At 51.3% G+C, this 18300-nt stretch overlaps 1 protein-coding gene across 1 annotated transcript in view; it reads right to left on the bottom strand.

Annotated features, from left to right (window-relative positions):
* The window catches only part of CFAP77 (cilia and flagella associated protein 77), a 124439-nt gene that overhangs the window by 49752 nt on the left and 56387 nt on the right, over positions 1–18300 (bottom strand). Inside the window, exons 2-3 of the mRNA XM_081802646.1 lie at positions 4574–4673; positions 3805–4033 (exon numbers count right to left, since the gene is read on the bottom strand). Coding sequence (XP_081658772.1) covers positions 3805–4033; positions 4574–4673 — 329 coding nt within the window. The remainder of the gene's footprint in view (positions 1–3804; positions 4034–4573; positions 4674–18300) is intronic.

Here is an 18300-nt window from a genome sequence, read left to right as displayed (position 1 = left end):
AAATAAAGCGGAATTGATGCTGATTTGGGCCTGCTTTGGGGGATATTTTTGCTCTGTAAAAGCCCTTTTGCTTGCAATTTGCTGAGCTGCCCTGTCACATGAGAAAGGGCTGCTGTTGATAAAGATAAAGCTTTATGGCCACGATATTTGCTGCTAACAGCAACCTAATGCAGCATTTTCATTTTTGTGCAATTAATGTTAACGTCTGCTACGAAAATTGTCATTAAATACCATTTTAAAATCCATTCAATTTGCATATGCAAAGCCCATTTACCATCACAGAAGATATAGCCCGCACTTCATCACGTCCTTCCCCTGGAATTGTAGCCACTTGGTTTTATAGCAATTTAAGATTTTATATTGAAAGCCAGATGATAATGGATGTCCTTTCTGAGCCCAGCTGACTTAAACTTTTCCATTGTACGTGGAATAATGTAGCCCCAGGACCGGAAACTATGGGTGTTCACACTGTACCTCAGTCCCGAGGAGGCAAGGTGTGGAAGAAAGAGCACTGGACAGGGAGTCCGCCCGCCTGGCTCTAGATCTGGCTCTTGTCTGGTCATAACTTGCTTGGGAAAGTCTCTTCACCTCTCTGAACTTCTGCTTTCTTGTTTTATTTATCTTATTATTTTTTAAGATTTTATTTATTTATTTCAGAGAGAAAGAGAGAGAGAGGATGAGGAGCAAAGGGAGAGGGACATGTAGACTCTGCACTGAGCGTGGAGCCTGATGCGGGGCTCCATCTCATAACCCTGAGAGCGTGACCTGAGCTGAAATCAAGAATCAGATGCCCAACCGACTGAGCCACCCAGGCGCCCCTATTTATTTTATTTTTCATCTTTTTTTAAGTAAGCTCTATGCGCAACATGGGGCTTGAACTCACGATCCCAGGATCAAGAGTCACATGCTCTACCGACTGAGCCAGCCAGGAGCCCCTGCTTTCTTGTTTTAAATCAGGGCTTTGAACTAGGTGATCACTAATGTTCTATGTCTTCTGAAGTTTTTTCTTTTTTTTTTTTTTTAAGATTTCATTTATTTGACAGAGAGAGACATAGCGAGAGAGGGAACACAAGCAGTGGGAGTGGGAGAGGGAGAAGCAGGCTTCCCGCTGAGCAGGGAGCCCGATGCGGGGCTCGATCCCAGGACCCTGGGACCGTGACCTGAGCCGAAGGCAGACGCTTAACGACTGAGCCACTCAGGCGCCCCCTGAAGTTTTTTCTTAAAGATTCATTTATTTAGAGAGAGAGAGAGAGAGAGTGGTGGGGAGGGGCATAAGGGGAGGCCTGATGGGGGGCTTGATCTCACAGCCCTGGGATCACCACCTGAGCGGAAACCAAGAGTCAAACACAACCGACTGCACCACCCAGATGCCCCTAAAATTTTGTTTTTAAATATAAGCACATCAGGTTGAGAACCCATTTCGGGGAGGTCAATTCATTTCTCCATGCCTAAGCCAGGCAAGTAACCGCGCAGACCTCCTGCACGGGGCTTTAAAGACAAGGAAATAGAGACCAAACATAATCCGGGAACCCTGGAACACCGAGTTACTGCCGTAACAGCCTGCTTACAGACGAGGAACTGGAAGCCTTGGGAGGGAAAGAGCTGCGGACCATGCTGGGACTAGAACCCCAGGGACACTCCTAGCCAGAGGTGCTCCCAGAAACCATGCTGTCTTGGAGACACTGGCGACCAGCCTGGACTAATCTAGTGATCTGGTGCATAGTGGGACTCTCTCTCCCTCTGCACTCCGGGCAGTCTTGGGAAACCTTGCCTTGCCCTGGAGGGACTGACTAGGGGCATTACTTCAAAGGTGGGTGAAGGATGGTGTGCAGACGATTAGTTAATCCAGTCCAGAAATGACCTTCCAGTGTGTCTCCAGTGTCACAGTCCAGGTTTTGAGGGCTGATGAATAGAAATGCATTTCAGGTGAGAGATGTCCACGGGAAATGGGAGAGCTTACTGCAGAGTTGATGCTGATCTGAACTATGGGAACAAGTAGGTTTTACTAGGTAGGGCTGTGAGAAAGGGCAGGGGGAAAAGCCTACAAAAGTATGGTGGCTGACTCTGTGGAAAACACTCTGGCAGTTCCTAAAAAAACTTAATCTAGAATCCCATATGATCCAGCAATTCCACTCGTGGGCAGATGCCCCAAAAGAACTGAAAGCAGGGCTCAAACAGGCATTTGCACACCCATGTTCATAGAAGCACTATTCACAATAGCCAAAAGGTGGAAATAACCCAAATGTCCATCAATGGATAAACGGATAAACAAAACATGGTGGATACATACAATGGGATATTATTCTACCTTAAAAAGGAAGGAAATTCAGACACCTGCTACGGACATGGATGAACCTCGAAGACATTATGGTAAATGAAATAAACCAGACACAAAAGAGCAAATATTGAATGATTCCATTTAGATGAGGCATCTACAGTCTCAGAATCATAGAGACAGAAAGCAGAGTGCTGGCTACCAAGAGCTGAGGGGAGGGAGGAACAGAGAGATACCATTTACTGGGTGGGGGCAGAGTGTCAGTCTGGGATGAAGAGAAAGTTCTGGAGACAGATGGTCGCAGTGGTTCACAGCAATGTGAATTTACTTAATGCCACTGAACTGGACATTTAAAAATAGTACATTCTACCACAATAAAAAATGATTAGAAGAAAAATTAAAAATAAAGAAGGAACCACCAAAAAGAAAGAAAGAAAGAAAGAATGGTGGCGGAGCCTGAGGAAGTCACCTATCCAGGACCAGTGAGATGGGGATGGGAAGGTGGCTTGGTCCACACAGATGGACCAAGATACTGGGTCTCCGGCATTTGGGTGGGGCTTAGGGCAGCTGGACGCTCCAGGCCACTTTCTGCCAGCTTCGAGTGCTTCTATTTACTTGTACGGCAGGAGGCATAAACACCAGTGATTTTTGTGATGTTTGTACTATGACGTGGTTTGGGTTAGGAAGGCTTGCTGTATCGAACATCTGCTGCTTCTGTCTGCTGTTCTGCTCTGTCCTCCTCCTTCTGGGGTCAGAACCTCGAACTCTGCATCTTCTCTGCCACCTGCCTCTGTGGATTGTGGAGACCGATTCCAACCGCCCACCCCCTCCCAGAGGGGGCAGGGGATCAGACCTGGCCAATCAGAGCATCAGAATCTCCTGGTCTCAGCAATTGGTTCAGAGGCAGACATGTGACCCAGGACTGGCCCATCAGCGCACTTCACACTCCCTACTGGAAGTGGTTGGTTCAGGGAGAGGCAAGGCTCTGAAGTTGGACCAAAGAATCTTAATCTCAAGTCTCTGTTGAAGTTTCTGCGCCCTTCCCACCGAGAATGGAACTGTTCCTGGTCATTTTGCTGCATGAGGAAGAAGCTTGTCGGAGAATGAAGCCAGGACTGGGAAGCACAACCAAGACACAGAGAGACACACCAAATACTGATAACATCCCTCGATTACCTAGATCCAGCTATGCCTGAAGCTCTATACCCCAGAGCTTTTCAATCGTATAAGCCAGTAAATTCCACTTAGGAGAAAAAAACATCAAGGCAGTTTGAGTTGAGATTGGCTTACATGCAACCACATTCTGCTTTCGTAGAATGCCATGCCTTCCAGAGCGGGGACATGGGTTACATGTCTGCTGCTGGACCAATCACCGTGACCAAGGTTTGTGAGATACACTGACTGACCAGGCCTGGAACACTCACCCCTGCCTGGAGTCAAAAGTCATGCCCCACATTGTTCCCTAATTCAGTCACCTCTGAGCGCCTGCCCATGGTGAGGGATAGAACCTTGAGTGCCAGCCACCTTACCGTGCCGGGGTCCCAAACGTCATATTTGGTGGGAGAGGGGGCAGTTCCCTCTTGACACGCCGGTCATCCTGGTCACTGATACGAATGTCGTTGAGCTGACGGTAGAGGAAATTCTCCCGAGCAGTTACCAGGCCGGCTTTCACTGCCCCGCGGTTCATGGCGATGTAGTTCCGGGTCAGCTCGTGGGGGCAGGTGGGCTGCTGCTTAAACACATTCCAGTGTCCGATGGCTGGGGGCAGGGGGAGACAGCACCGTGGTGCAGCAGTCAGTCTGGGAGGTAAAGCAACTGGTGGTACCTGACTCAGAAGAACCTGGGCATGCACACCTTCCCATTAACCCGGAGCCTGCTGCGGGACAGCCCTGTGTGGCCTGCTGGAAAGGGAGGGGTCAGGATTCCCAGAGATTCCAGAGGGCGCCTGAGCATCCTTTGAGGAGCTGGGCTCACCTGGCCTTTACCTCCTCGGGGCCATCAGAGGGTTGGTCCTGAGCCCCCTCCATGCTCGAAGCTCACACCGCACAGAACACAGTCTTGCCTGGGGACAAGGTTCCACACCGGCTGGGGCCCTGCTATTTCCCTGCTACCTTCGACCTGGACCCTGCCTGGACCTCCCCATCTCGGCCAAGCCCTGACTATGGTTTCCACCAGAATCATGCTGTGGGGCAGACCCCGTGACTCTTCGGCTCTTCCCGCAAAGCGTGGCCAGCTGCCCAGTGACCAGCCTGGATTGAGAGCTCAAGTCCCCTAGGGCTACAGAGTCTGCTTGCTCACCTTCGGGGACCCCTCCATCCAGCCCCCGGGTGTAGAGTCCATAATTAAAATCAATCCCAGGCAGACTGCAGCTTCTTTCTCGGGGCTTCCCGAGTTCAGCCTGTTTGGGGAAAGACAGAAAGCAGAGGTGAGGAGTGGAATCCCAGACCAACCGCTTATACCAGACTCAGCCACGGCAGTCATCGGATGCTCGCTTGGCCCCAGGCCCTGTGGGTGACCTGCAAGGCTACGAGGGTGTGGATGACAGAGCCCTCCCTGAGGGGGGCCCTGAGACACACGCTGGAGAAGTCAGCCGGGGGTGCTCATGCTGAGGGACAAGCGAGCAGAGTCAAGTCAGGAAGGCCCCTGAGGTCTTGAAAGAGGAGGCTCGTTTGTCCAGCGGGAGGTAGCGGGGCAAGTCGCTGCCCCGAGGAGCTGCATCTGGGGTCCAGCCTAGGTCTGCCTGGCTGGAGCTGCATGTGACTCACCCGCACAGATATGCTGGAAGGCCCGGCTCAGAGATTCACCTGGAGGCCCCTGTTGAGGCGGGGGGAGGCATCTTTCCTACCGGACTCTTCATTCCCACCAAAGATGGCTTGTGTTGCTGTCACCGTAGCTAATGAGGATGTCGACGCCTCTTGAATCCTCACCTGCAGGTGGAGCTATGGTGACAAGGCCTACTATCACCTTCCCAGTGGCTGGATAGCTTTCCTCACTCTCTGGGTCCCTGGTGAACTCCTCCTTGCCCCCGAGAAGGGGGTTGTAGGAACAAAATTGCCCTATCACCGACCACACGACTTTTTATAGACAGGGAAGCGGACGCCTAGAGAGACAGTCATGATCCCTGGCTCCTAAGGGATGGGCTGGGATTCACAAGCTGGTGTGTTTGGCCCCCAGCCAGGGCTCTTAGTCATTAGATTAGATTATACTGCCCCTCTTCAGAGTAGCAGCTCCCTGAGGTCAGAGGTCCTATCCTGTACAGTGCTTAGAACATCTCCTTTTCTGCTTTATTGAGCCCTAGTTGGATTCTGACCGAGTCCCAGATACAATGTTCAGTCCTTCCTATGCTTCTCTCACTGGGTCCTCACAACCGCCCTGTGAGGCAGACACCATCACCAGCCCCATTTCTCAGATGAGGAAGCTGAGGCATAGACAAGTCAGACGGTTTGCTCAGGGCCACACAGGAGGAAGTGGCCAAGCTGGGATTTGAACCCAAGCTGTCCGTCTCCAGCCCACACTCAGATCCACCAGCTAAACAAATACCCACGAGCCAACCTGCCGGGATTATAAATTCCCACACAGCCAGAACCATGATGTGTATTGCCTTCCCTTTCCTGGTCGCACATTGCAGGTGCTCAATAAATGCCTGAGATTAAAAACCTCTTCCTCTGGGAAGCTCTCCTGGGTTGTCTTCAGTCCAGACAACTTTCCCTGTTATATGGCATCGGGGGGCCCTGAGCTCTACTTACAGAGCACTTTCAAAATTACACAGTAATACCTCTGCGGCACAGAAGGGCTTTGACAATATGACGCTCAGGGAAAGAGCCAGTCACCAAGGATGATGTATTGCATGAGTTCATTGACATGAAATGTCTCAAATAGCAAGTCCATTCCATAGAGACAGAAAGTAGATTAGTGGTGGCTTATGCTGGGAGGGAGATGGGAATGGAATGCTTGGGGTGGGGGTGTCCTGAGAGGTGTCCTAAAATTGGTGATAGTGATGGTTGTCCAAGTCTGTGAATATGCAAAAAGCCACTGGCTTTGCACAATTTATTTGCGTGAATTGTATGGTATGTGAATTATATCTCAGTAAAGCCACTGGAAATTACAAAGCAGTTTAATTAAGTCATTAATTGCATGATGATCAGCTTAATGTCTGTCTCCCCTGGTAGAATGTGCTCTCAGTCTTTATTTATTTTAAGGTTAATTTTTTTAGTTTTTTTTTTTAAAGATAGACCTTGTTTTTTAAAGCAGTTTTATGTTCACAGCAAAATTGAGCAGGGAGTGTAGAGATTGCCCCTCTGCCCCCTGCTTCCCCTTATTCTCACCTCTTTTTCCCTGTGCCCAGCATAGAGTAGGTGCTGGTAAATAGGGGCAGAAGGAATGAATGAATGAATGAACGAAATGCCTCCTTGGAGACCCTATCAGTTCTCTTCTACACATTGTTGTCCCTCTTCTCTCCCATCTCAAATCCAGGCCCCACCTCCCTTGAGAGGGATGGAGCTCTGGGTTCCAGGCAAATGCACAGAGCCTCTGCTGGGTGGTTTGCTTTGAATTCCTTCTGCAAGACTCACTCTGAGCTGCAGACAAAGCTCTGGCTTCTCACTTGTTTATGAAAATGATCTGGCCTCTCCGGTGACTGCAGGGGAAGTTAATTAAAATGTGACTTCTCCAGGAGAGGCCCCCGCCTCCCTCAGGGCAGGTGCAGGTGGGCAGACTTCCAGCTGGCAAAGGAACGACAGACAGACTCAGGAGCTGGCTGTTACATTGGTGGGGGTGGGGGGTGGGGGGCAGGGGGGAACAGAGAAGCACGCGGGTGCCTGTCTCTTCACTTTTTACCAAGAGTTCCCCGAGAATCAACAACTGCCCAAACACTTTGAAGCCTTAAGCTGCAAGAATCATCCCAATGGGAGATTCACCCATTCTTTTACTCTATAAATACTTATTTTGTACCTACTCTGCACCAGGCCCTGAGTTGGGAGTTCTACGGTGAACAAAGCAGACTCACAGTCTTTGCCCTTATGAAATTTATTGTTTTGCAAAAAGGACAATTGAAAAATAACAATAATCAAGCTCACCAAGGGGTTGGATTGGAGGAACACAGGCTGCCTCTATTTCTAAAAATCTGAGTCCATAGAGTGAGAGAAGATATTTACAATACATATATCTGGCAAAGGACTCTTATCCATCATATATAAAGAGCTGCTACAAATCAATAAGAAAAAAAGGCAGACAATCCTATAGAAGGATGAGCAAGAGACTTTAACAGGCACTTCATTAAGAGGATGTCCGAGTGGCCAAGATCCATATTTAAAGTTGCTTAATGTCTGAAAAATGCAAAGTAAAAACTCAGTGCGATTGGTGAGAATGTGGAGCAGCCATAACACAGATGCACTGGGTGGGAAGTATAAACAGCCACTGTGGAAAACTGCTTAGCAATATCTATTAAAGCTAAACATATGCCTACCTGGTAACCCAACAGTTCCCTCCTGGACACCCAACAGAAATGAGTGCCCATGTCCAACAAAGACACATCTGAGAATGCTCACAGCACCTCAATTCCTACTAGCCAAGTACCGGATACAATCCAAATGGCCATGATAGGTGGATAAAAAAGTTGTGACATACTCATTCCATAGAACACTCCCTAGCAGCGGTTCTCAATCAGGGGCAATTTTGGCCTCCCAGAGGACACCTGGCTATGTCGGAGACATTTTGAGTTGTCACAACTTGGGAAGGAGTTCTACTTTCCACGTGGTGAGGGGAGGCCAGGGATACTGCTAACCATCCTACAATGCACAATACAGTCTTCACCTCCAACAACGAAGAATTATCTGGCCCCAAATGCCAATAGTGCCGAGGCTGGGAAATCCCACACTACAGCAATAATGAATAAATAGCCACATACCACCATACGATGGCTCTCGCACAAAGCGTAGGATGAAAGAAGCCAGACACACAAGGGACGCACAGAGGGAGCTCGGGTGCCCTTGGGGCAGGGGTCATAGCTGAGAGCAGCACGAGGGGGCTTCAGGGGTGCTGGTCCTGCTGCTTCCTGACCTGATGTGGGTGCCCTGCATGCCGTGTAGTCCTGCCTGCTGGCCTCCTTCAGAACCCATTCCTCTGTGATGTGGCCGCGGCCACAGGTTGAAAGAGCAATGTGTTGTTGACTGCCGCAGAGCCCCCCCCCTTCACGCCAGCCTTTGTAAGCGCCGGCACGGGATAAACAGTAACAGCAACACAAAAACCATTTGCTAGGTCCCAAAGGGCTCTCTGCTATGTGCTTTTGCGACGGTGGGTTCACATCTGGAATTCCCCGAGTGTTGGTTTTGTCATTTGCTCTAACTTTTCCAGACTGGAGTATCAGCCGGTGGGAATGAGGTAGAGTTTCCCGAGTTCAGCGGAGAAGGGGGTTCAGCCTCCCAGCCCTGCAGCTGGACTGGCTTCCCTCTCAGGCAGGTCACCCCCCCAACATCCGAGAGGGCCACCTGTAGGACACCAAAGGGTCCCTGGGCCCATCTCGAGAATACCCCAGGAGCTGTGTGCAGAGCATCTGTCCAGGCTAGTACTGTGGGAGTGCTCCCTGACCTTTTCCTGGGCTCCCCCCATCTCCCAGATACTCCCACGCTTGAAAGGCAGCTCAGTCCTTTAGGTCTAGAGGCCAGGTGCCTCGGGGTCCCTGCGTTCACAGGTGAATGCCCAGACCAGCGGACTCACCCATGACCAGCTCTGCTGACCAATGAGACGAGCTCCTGGGCCCACCTTGTGCCAACGCCACTGACCACGGTGACACCTGTAATCACGGTGACCATGTGCCAGGCTCCTTCACCTCCATCACCTCTAATGCTTAAAATCATCCTGCAAAGTGGTTGCTACTGTCCTGGCTCTCAGGTGGAGAAACAGAGGCCCAGACAGCTTTAGGGCCACACAGCTTGTTTGCCACACAGCTCATGAGTGGCCAAGGCAGGATTTGAACCCACTTCTGACTCCATGTGGTCTTTGTTGCCTCTGAACTACTCACTTGGCATTTAGCATGAACTATCCATCATCTTCCCCTGTGCGCCAGGCTTAGCTCTGCAGGCAAGATGCTGCTCATGCCGAGGGAGCATGCCTTTGACTTCTGCGCACTGCCCCTCCACCCACACAGGGTATGTACGTTGTAGCCTTATGCCCAGGAGGGTCTCAGGGCAAGTCTGCTGTTTTCATGTCTAGCATGGGGTTGTGGGAAGAGCTGCTGCTTCAGAAAACACTGTAGGCCTGATGTGACCCGGACACAGGACAGGATGTCATGACCAGGTCAGGGAAAAGTGGGCAGGAAAAGAAAGAAAGATGCCAACCTTGGATTGGCATTTTGGAGAGAGCTGACCTGAAGCAGAGTCCAGTGGGCCAGCCAAGGAGGGCCGGAGAGCCAAGCGTTCTCTGAGGAGCTTCTTGGAAGCAGGAAGGAGCATTGAGCCAGAGGTGGAAGGACCTGGCACTGATCCTGGGCGTCCTTTCCCAGCTTGTCCACAGAGACCTTCTAGAAGCCTACAGAGAGAAGCTGCCTGGCAGAGGGGTCTGCAGTCTCTGAGCACCTCAGGGGATCTGTGTGAAGCCAGCTAAGGATCCACAAGCAGATGCTCAGAGCTCCTGACCCTGAACTTCCAGATGCAGGCAAGCAAGTCGTGACAGACATCTGAGATCAGCTGCCATTGAAATGCAAGGTAATTATTGATCACCTGCTTCGCCATGGCAACCCACTCTGCTATCCATGAAATTGATGAGATTGGCCACAAATCTCAGCTTTGATTGGCCACTCCATTCCCCAAGCTACCAGCCCCTACCCCCCAGCCCAGAACAGGATGAGAGACAGTCCAGAGGCAACAGCTCTCCGACTGGAATGTGCAAAGGTCCTGGGGCAGATGGCATGGCTGGGCTGTTGGGCCATGTGAAGGCTGTAAGCACCTTCCCCACACGGGGATCCCCTTGGAACCACCACACTCTTTTTGCTGCAGAAGTAAAGAAAGGAACGAGGAAGAGAGTTCACATTTACTGAGCACCTCCTACATGCCAGGCTCATGTCATGTGCTCTCATTTAGCACACCTTTTTACTGAGCGCTTACTGTCCTGAGAGCTTCTTGTGCTTCTCCCTAAACTCCGCCAATCCCATTTTATAGATAGGAAAACCAAAGGTTCACACCTGCCCAAGGCCACCCTGGTAGTAAATGCAGCAGCTGGGTAAAACTCAGCTCTCTCAGATGTTCCGACCCCCCCAGCCGGCCTCCCAGCAGCTCTCTGAAGGAGGTTACATCATCACCAGTGGACAGATGGGGAAGTCGAGGCTCAGGAAGAGAAGGGACCCGTGAACCCCTTTCAGCCTGCACCTGCAAGCCCCCTGGCATTTCCCATGTCTGATGGTGGAATTCTAAGGCGGTTCCTGCAAAATCCTCAAGGTCTTTTAAGAGGCACGCCTCAGCTTTGCACCGCAGGGACGTGTGAAACATAGGAAGCTACTCAAATACGGCCCAGGAGCCAGGATCCCTCATGGTGGTCGAGGTGCTCGAGTCAAGAGGCGTTGGGAGGTGGGAGCAGGATCCGGGCTCTGCATCAGACCACCCTACCCTCCTCAGCAGCATTCAGACTGTGCCTTTTTCCGAGTTTGCTCTGTCACAAAGTGGCTTGGCTGGGATACAGCTCTGGGTGACAGCTGTCCCCATCAGCAGACAGCTTCATTAAACCTCATTAAGATGTCATCTCTTGCTGTCTTATTTCCCGTCTCTCAGCTCTAATTAAAACCAGCTCTCTCCCTGTCTCAGGGGTCCTGGGATTCTCTGGGCTCCTTCTGCACCGAAAGCAGCTCCCTCCGCCACTTGCATGAAGGACCAAGCCCTGGACACCGGTCCCGGATCAGGCCAGGCAGGCAGCCCCACCCCCCACCCCCCACCCCCAGCAAAGGTCCCCTCAGAGCGCCAGTTGTGGGCATGAGGACCACAGGGGCTTTCCAGGGGCAAGCCCAGGGGGCAGTTCCTTCAGGCTGCCACCTTGCTCTGAAGTCACCTGGAGCCTCGCCAGAGCTGGTTCCCCACGGAACAACTTCGCAACAAGCGAGCTGGCCTTGCAATGCAAGTCTAAGAATTTCCCACCCAATATACTTTTGAAAATTCTTAACCAGCCCCTCTTTCCCAGCCAAGAGGCGAAAATGGGTGAAATCAGTTGCCTTGATTTCTTGGATGGCCCGAACTGGATCTGACTCTGGACGAATGAACAGGGGGCATTTTCCAAGATGGGTTTTCAGTCTGGGAGCTCGATGCCTGGGTTCTAGACTGACCATAGATACTCAGTCCATCCGGAGAAATCCCCATAGAGGAAGCCCTCCCACTTCCTGGCTGCCACACAGAATGTAGTTCATTATCCCGCTAGCCCAGCGTCTGAACTAAGTGAATGTCCGACAGCTGACATTCCGAACTAAACTAAGTGAATGTCCAACAGCTGACACATAAGTGAAAAGCCTCCACTCACTTTCCTGCATCCTATTAAAGTGTAGTTACGTGAAATCCCACAGTTATTGCCTGGTAGTTATTAAATAAATATCTGTATATAGTTATACCCATGCATGCGTATGCACACACATACCATTGCGCTCATGGAGGGATAGTTCATTATTATAAAACAACTTAAGATCCTCGAATGAAAAGCACAATATAAATGCAAATTGTGATCCTGATTAGCATAGAGGATATTTATTTATTTCCATAATGAGAACCTCAGATAAACAATCATGTGAAATAAGGTGCATTATGCATCAAAGGACTCCGGCGCCGTCTTAGAAGCCAGATTCTTTGAACCATGTACATTGTGTGAGAGTGGCAGTCGAACACCGAATAATGATACTAAAAAGGCACACATGGGAAGACCACATCCATATATGATCAAAGGCATATAAAATAATGTCAAGTGAAAAAAAAAACACAGCAGGATTCAGAGTTATACTATGGTTACGACTGTGTTAAAAAAAAAAAAGCTTCATTGAAAAAAATACTGGAAGGAAACACAACGTAACTGATGGTGTGAGGGTGTGTAGTTAGAGATAGGGGCCTTCAGAGAGGGTGCCGAGAGTTTACCTTTATTATCGAAAGAGTCAAAAGGCAGAGTTAAGGCGTGCGTTTCTATTTCCCGTGCACCTGCCAAGGGCCACAGTTAAGGGTCTTGTCCTGTGTCAGTACAATTACAAGGGTTATAATGGGGGCTGAGCTGGCTGCCCCCCGGGTGGAGGAAGGTGTGGAGGGGAGGCCCTGGGCCGAGCATGAGGATGCAGGGAGCCGGCTTGTTAATGTCACACAGAACTGAGTCCCAGCTCCGTCGCCTCCCGTGTGACCTGGGGCACGTCACTTAGTTTGGCCCCTGCTTCCTCACCTGCAATACCTCCCCGGAGCTGCACTGTGTAGGGGGATGTGGCCCAGGGGCGGTGGTAGAGTTGGTGTTCCTAGAGTAGCTCTCCAGCTCAGGCCCCACGGAGTCCCCACCGCACCTGCCCAGCACCTGCCCGGCCACCCCGCTCTCACGGCCGGCCGGGGCTGCCTGTGTGTTGCCGCCGGCCTGGTTTCTCCATCTCCCTAGGGTGGCCCGGGCTCCCCTCTCCCTCCGAGCTGCCAGGACCGTTACTGCAACTGATGTATGGCCTTTGCCATTGAGGCGGTCACGGTGACAGGGCCCCTGCGCTCCCTCCCCTCCCCCGCTGACAGCTTGAAACCAGGTCCTTCATTTGCATTTACATGATCTCGCTGTGCAGCTTATGAGATCGAGAGATTTATTTGCTACTTAGCTTGATGTTTGATTACACTCGGAGAAGGCGGTGAGCAGCAAAGTGCATGGATGCGTCGCTCCGAGCCTGCAGCCTCTGGGGGCCCGTAACTCAACAGCAGGTTTAGGCGGATGAGGGGGAAACGCGCAGCGTTTTGAAAAAGGCAAACGTGAGAGGCTGCAAGGAGAAAACACCATGATCTGGATTTTTTTTTTTCTTTTTAATGAAAGCAATAGAAACTGGCTATGGTGTCATCTGAATTATGAACAGCCCCAAGCCACTCTCTGAGGGGGCTCATTGTTCTGGGGAACAAACTCGCAGAAACTTTTCCTCCTGGGCAAAACCAGAGGCTCCTCAAAGAGATGGTGCCCCCAGGAAGGGGGCGAGGATCACCTCTGATTACTGGCGTGGCTCTCGGACCCGCTCTGCCACTTACACCTGTGTGGTCTGGACCCCAGTGCTCCTCATCTGTGAAATGGGGCAAACGAACCCCCCACCTCTCCGGTCTGCGGCTGAGATGAGTGAACGATTTAACCTTGAACCACGGTGGACACAGAGCAGGGGCCCAATAGACAGGCTGTTTTCTGAAGAAACAAGGAATAAAAGTAAATGCTCCCATGGAGAGAGGTCCCCCAGCATCATGCCTTGCAGTCCAGAGTCACTGATGTGTTTTGTGGGTGGTGCACTGTGGGGTCTGATTCTAGCCCCCTGGCAGGCCCGCTCCAGATGCCCACAGCTCCAGGGCGGACTCAAGGAAGGCAAGCTTGTTTTCAGAACAGTCCAAGCAGGGCAAATTTAGGAGTGGAGAGCTGCCGCCACCATCCTCTACCCTGTGGCATTCCAGATACAAACAGAAATCATTTGGAACGTTCCCGAGACGTTACAATTTGGCGATCTTGGGGCCAAGCCGCCTGGTTTGAATTCTAGCTTCTCTACTCTGTGGAGACTTTGAGCAAGTTGCTTAACCTCTGAGCCTGTAAAATAGGCATAATGAGACTCCCTAGCTCATAGGCTTGTTGGAGCATTTCATAAGGCAGGGCAAGCTCTGAGCAGAGGTTCTTAATGAAAAGTAGGCATACGAGTTAGTGGTCTTCATTGGCCTCTCCACTATTTTGAATTATCAGCAACTCTGTCTGCATTCGTGTCAGCCGTAAGATTCCTCTGTCCATTTGATGGCTCTTCAAAAAGCTAAACAGAATTGCCAGCTGACCCAGCAATTCCACTCCTAGGTAGACACTCAAAGAAACTGAAAGCAGATATTCAAGTTAATATGTGTTCACAACAGCATTATTCACAGTTGCCAGAAGATGGAAGCCAGCCAGATGTCCATCAACTGATGAGCGGATAATAAAATGTGCGAGATCCGTACAGTAAACTATTAGCCATAAAAAGGCATGGAGTCCTTATAGACGCTGCACCGTGCATGAACCTTGAAAGCATTACGGTAAGGGAAACGAAGCCGGACAGAAAAGCCACACAGCATGTGATTCCATCTATATGAAATGTCCAGAATAGGCAAATCCACAGAGAAAGAGGGCAGATTAGTGACTGCCCAGGAACGGGGTCAGAGGAGGATGGGAGGGACTGGTTAATGGGTATGGGCTTTCCTTTTGGGGTGATGAACATGTCTTAGAACAGAGGGGTGACTGCATGACATTGTAGATGCGCTAAATACCGCTGAACTGTACACTTAACAAACGGTTGATAGTTTTATGTAAATTTTGCCTCAATAAAAAGAAAAATTAATACATGCACAGGAAGGATATGCCATGCATCCCACCCGAGCAATTTAGGAAGCTCTTTTCTCTCTTTGGGGTGAGAAAGGAAAGAAATGCGAAGGTCTATCTCACTGTGGCACAATGCATTGGAAAACTTCGCTCCACCTTAAGGAAGTGAGGCTGCGTGGCGGTGGGTGGGTGGGTGGTGTCTTGGCCAGGACTGCAATATTTTTTTTTTTTAAAGATTTTATTTATTTGACAGAGAGAGAGGGAACACAAGCGGGGGGAGAGGGAGAAGCAGGCTTCCCGCCGAGCCGGGAGCCCGATGCGGGGCTCGATCCCAGGACCCTGGGATCATGACCTGGGCCGAAGGCAGACGCTTAACGACTGAGCCACCCAGGCGCCCCCAGGACTGCAATATTTAAGCCATGTGCCGTGTGGTTTCGTTGCTCTCTCTGGTGGTCTGTATGGCCGGAAGCTGGTGAAGGCACAACTGTTAGAGGCTTTTTAGATCTTCACAAAGTATTTGTTCCAAAGCTGGCTAAGGGCCAATGGAACTTGATGGATTCTCCTTCCCATTACATCCCACCTGTGCTTCATGCGGCCTCACTTTTGGAAGACCGCCGTGGGCAAGGAGAAGGATCACTGGACCGGGTGTCCGGAGACCTGGGAGCTGGTGTCCATCCACCTTGCCTGCTCCCCATGCCCCCTGCCTCGTCCACACTGGGGGACACTGTAGGAGATGAGTGACTTTCCCACCGAGTGCCACGAGTCTCCCGTGGCTCAGAGAGGAGTGCAGGGTCCCTGAGGTGGACAGCGATGAGAGGTTCCCAGGAGCATGAAGCCCTCATCCTGAACAAGCCAGGCAGCCGCTATGATCCAAGTTTTATTTATGAGGGTCTCCACATCAGACTTCTTTAGAAGAGCAGGCTTTAAGGCTTTCAGAGAAAAATGAGACTCCCTCGGCGAGGCCATCTTGGGGGTCCTCCCCAGGTCCACCTGGTGCAGGCAGATGGGATCTGAATCCAGACTCTGATCCGTCTCACCGTGTGACTGTGTGACCTGTTAGAGTCCCCGTTTGTCATCGTTCATGAAACTGGGATGACCATCCCCACCCCGAGTGGAAAGACCAGATTTAGACGAAATACTTGAGACAAGGTGCCAAGGGGCATGCGGCGCACAGTAGGTGTGCACCAGCTGGGACGGGCTCCTCCTTCCCCTTCTCCAGCACACCGCTGCCTCATAAAGGGAAGAAACACCTCTGCACCCACTTTGATGTGGCATCCAACAAGGAAAGGGGCACGTTTCCAGACTCCTGAGGAGTAAGAAACAGACCGGGGGCCGCTCCACCGACAGGGAGCCGTTGGCTTGATGAATAAATGACATATTCATCTGGTTACTTGGTCACTCCAGCTGCCAAGGGTTGAAGCCAGCGGATGCCGGGACCACAGAGAGACCAGACTCAGGAAGGAGCCTCCCCACCAAAAAAAAAAAGAGAGAGAGAGAGAGAGAGAAGAAAGAAAAAGAAAAAGCAGAGAATGATCTATGTACTTTTCAAAACTTAAAACAGAAATCAAAGGGAAACTGAACTGTTTTAAGTTTTGACAGCTGCAAGGATCATTCTGTTTGGTTACTCTATTTATGTTTTCATTTTCTTTATAGAGTCATTGAAAATCGTATCATGTAATAGGGAAGAAAAATGTTCAGTATTTCCCGCCTCCCCCCCGTACACCCTTGTTCCTTCCCGAGAACAGATGAAAACACCAGCTCCGGTGACTTCTGTTTTGATGTATATTTCATAATATCTCATTGATTGTAAGTTTTATTTCCATGTCAATAAAAAACTGGTATTGTAATAAATGAGAAGGAGTTTAACACAAAATGGCAGCTGACCTGTTAGCAGAGCAGGTAAAGGAAGCAGAGGAAGAGGCTCCAGGACGAAGCCTGTTAATAAGGATGGCTATTGATTGCAGCACGGGGCTGGGTGGCTGGAGGACGGGGCCCCCCTGCTCCCCCTCGGTGCAGCGGTGGGCTTGTTTTCTGGTTGGTTCCGGGTTGCCGATCACAGAGGGTGATGCAGGGCCCCAAGCAATGCATCTCTCCTCCAGCACAGACAGCGGCAGCCGCTGGTGGGGTGCAGGGCACCGTGCTCTGTACCCGGGAGCATACACAGATGGATAATAATCTGGTGTCGGAGGAAGGAGTATAGGGAGTGAGTGCAGGGATTTGGGCTGATCGGAGGTGGGGGGGGAGATGTGACCTCAAGAGGCATTAAAGCACGAGCTCTAGGGGGTGCGCCTTGGACAGGGATGTACCCGAAGGAAATCCTTCACAGTGTGAGGCTGTCCAGAGGCTTATGGGTGAGGGGCCACCATCCAGAAGGGGAGGAAGGTGCAGGAACTCCGGGGGGGAGGGGCGTCAGAGAAGGGCTCAGGCTCAGAGCAGGGCAGGGAGTCTGTCTCTGCTGGCCCTGGTGGGCTGCAGCGGCTTGGGTCTTATGAACATGAGGCTCTATCTTATCAGTGGCTATAGCAGATGCTGGTGTCATTTTGAGGCTGTGCAAAGTAGGCAGGCCCTAAATGGCTAAAAATCTGCTTGTTTGGGCTAGTCTTAAAACAACTGGATATGTAAAAGGTTGGTGCCGTTGGGCTTTTGAGCTAACGGGTCTCAGCCTGCTGTGAAGAAGTAAACCTCCCAGGGGCCAAATCCATCTTTCAGTCACCTCTCCGTCATCCACTCCTGGGCCCCCACTAACTCCTGCCTTAAATGTCACTGCCTCGGGAAAGCCCCTGACTCTGCAGCCCCAGGTAGACGCCTCGGTCACACGACCTCAGGTACTTTTTCCTCCCTGGACCCACCTCACTCTGACTGATTGGGTGGTGGTCTCGGCTGCAGCTCCCTCAGGTGCCCATCCGTTGCATGAGCACGGGGCAGCTCTGTCCCATTCACCAGTGTCCCCCGCACCTAGCACACAGTAGGTCTTCAACACACACTTCAGGAATGCTCATGCGACTGAGTGCCAGTGAGTATGGCAGGCGGCTGATGTTCTGGAAGCTCATGGAAACAGTGCTCCTCCCAGGCCTGGCCTGTCTTGGGCAGGCCTTCTAGAACCCGGTATAGAATCTGTTCCCAGATTCTCCAGGGAGTTGAGCTCTGAGGGCAAAAAGGAGAAAAGGCCAGCCCTGCCCCACAGTGGGCCCCACAGGAAGGCCGCAGTTTCTGGACTCAGCGGGAACACCAGAGCCCGGCAGTTTCCCACCTTGTGACTATGACGGGCAGGCAGGAACCAGGGGGAGAGGGGAGGCTGGGGGCTAAAGGAGAGGGTCAGTCCAGGAGGGCAGCCCTGAGGAGGTTCCCTCTCCGTTTCTCTGGCCTCAGTGATCCCATCTGTAAAGTGAGAGAGCAGAGCTAGCTGATTCCTAGGGCTCCGTCCGGCTCTGACGTGTCTCTGGAGCACGTCTGGATCTGCATTGCCCAGATCCACGTCACCCAGGGCTTTTGTTCCAGAAGGCAGAGCAGCCCGGTGGGAG

Source organism: Leptonychotes weddellii, chromosome 14, assembly GCF_054177405.1.
Source record: "Leptonychotes weddellii isolate Sample4059 chromosome 14, ASM5417740v2, whole genome shotgun sequence".
Lineage (NCBI taxonomy): Eukaryota > Metazoa > Chordata > Mammalia > Carnivora > Phocidae > Leptonychotes > Leptonychotes weddellii.
This window is presented reverse-complemented; position numbering and strand designations above follow the sequence as displayed.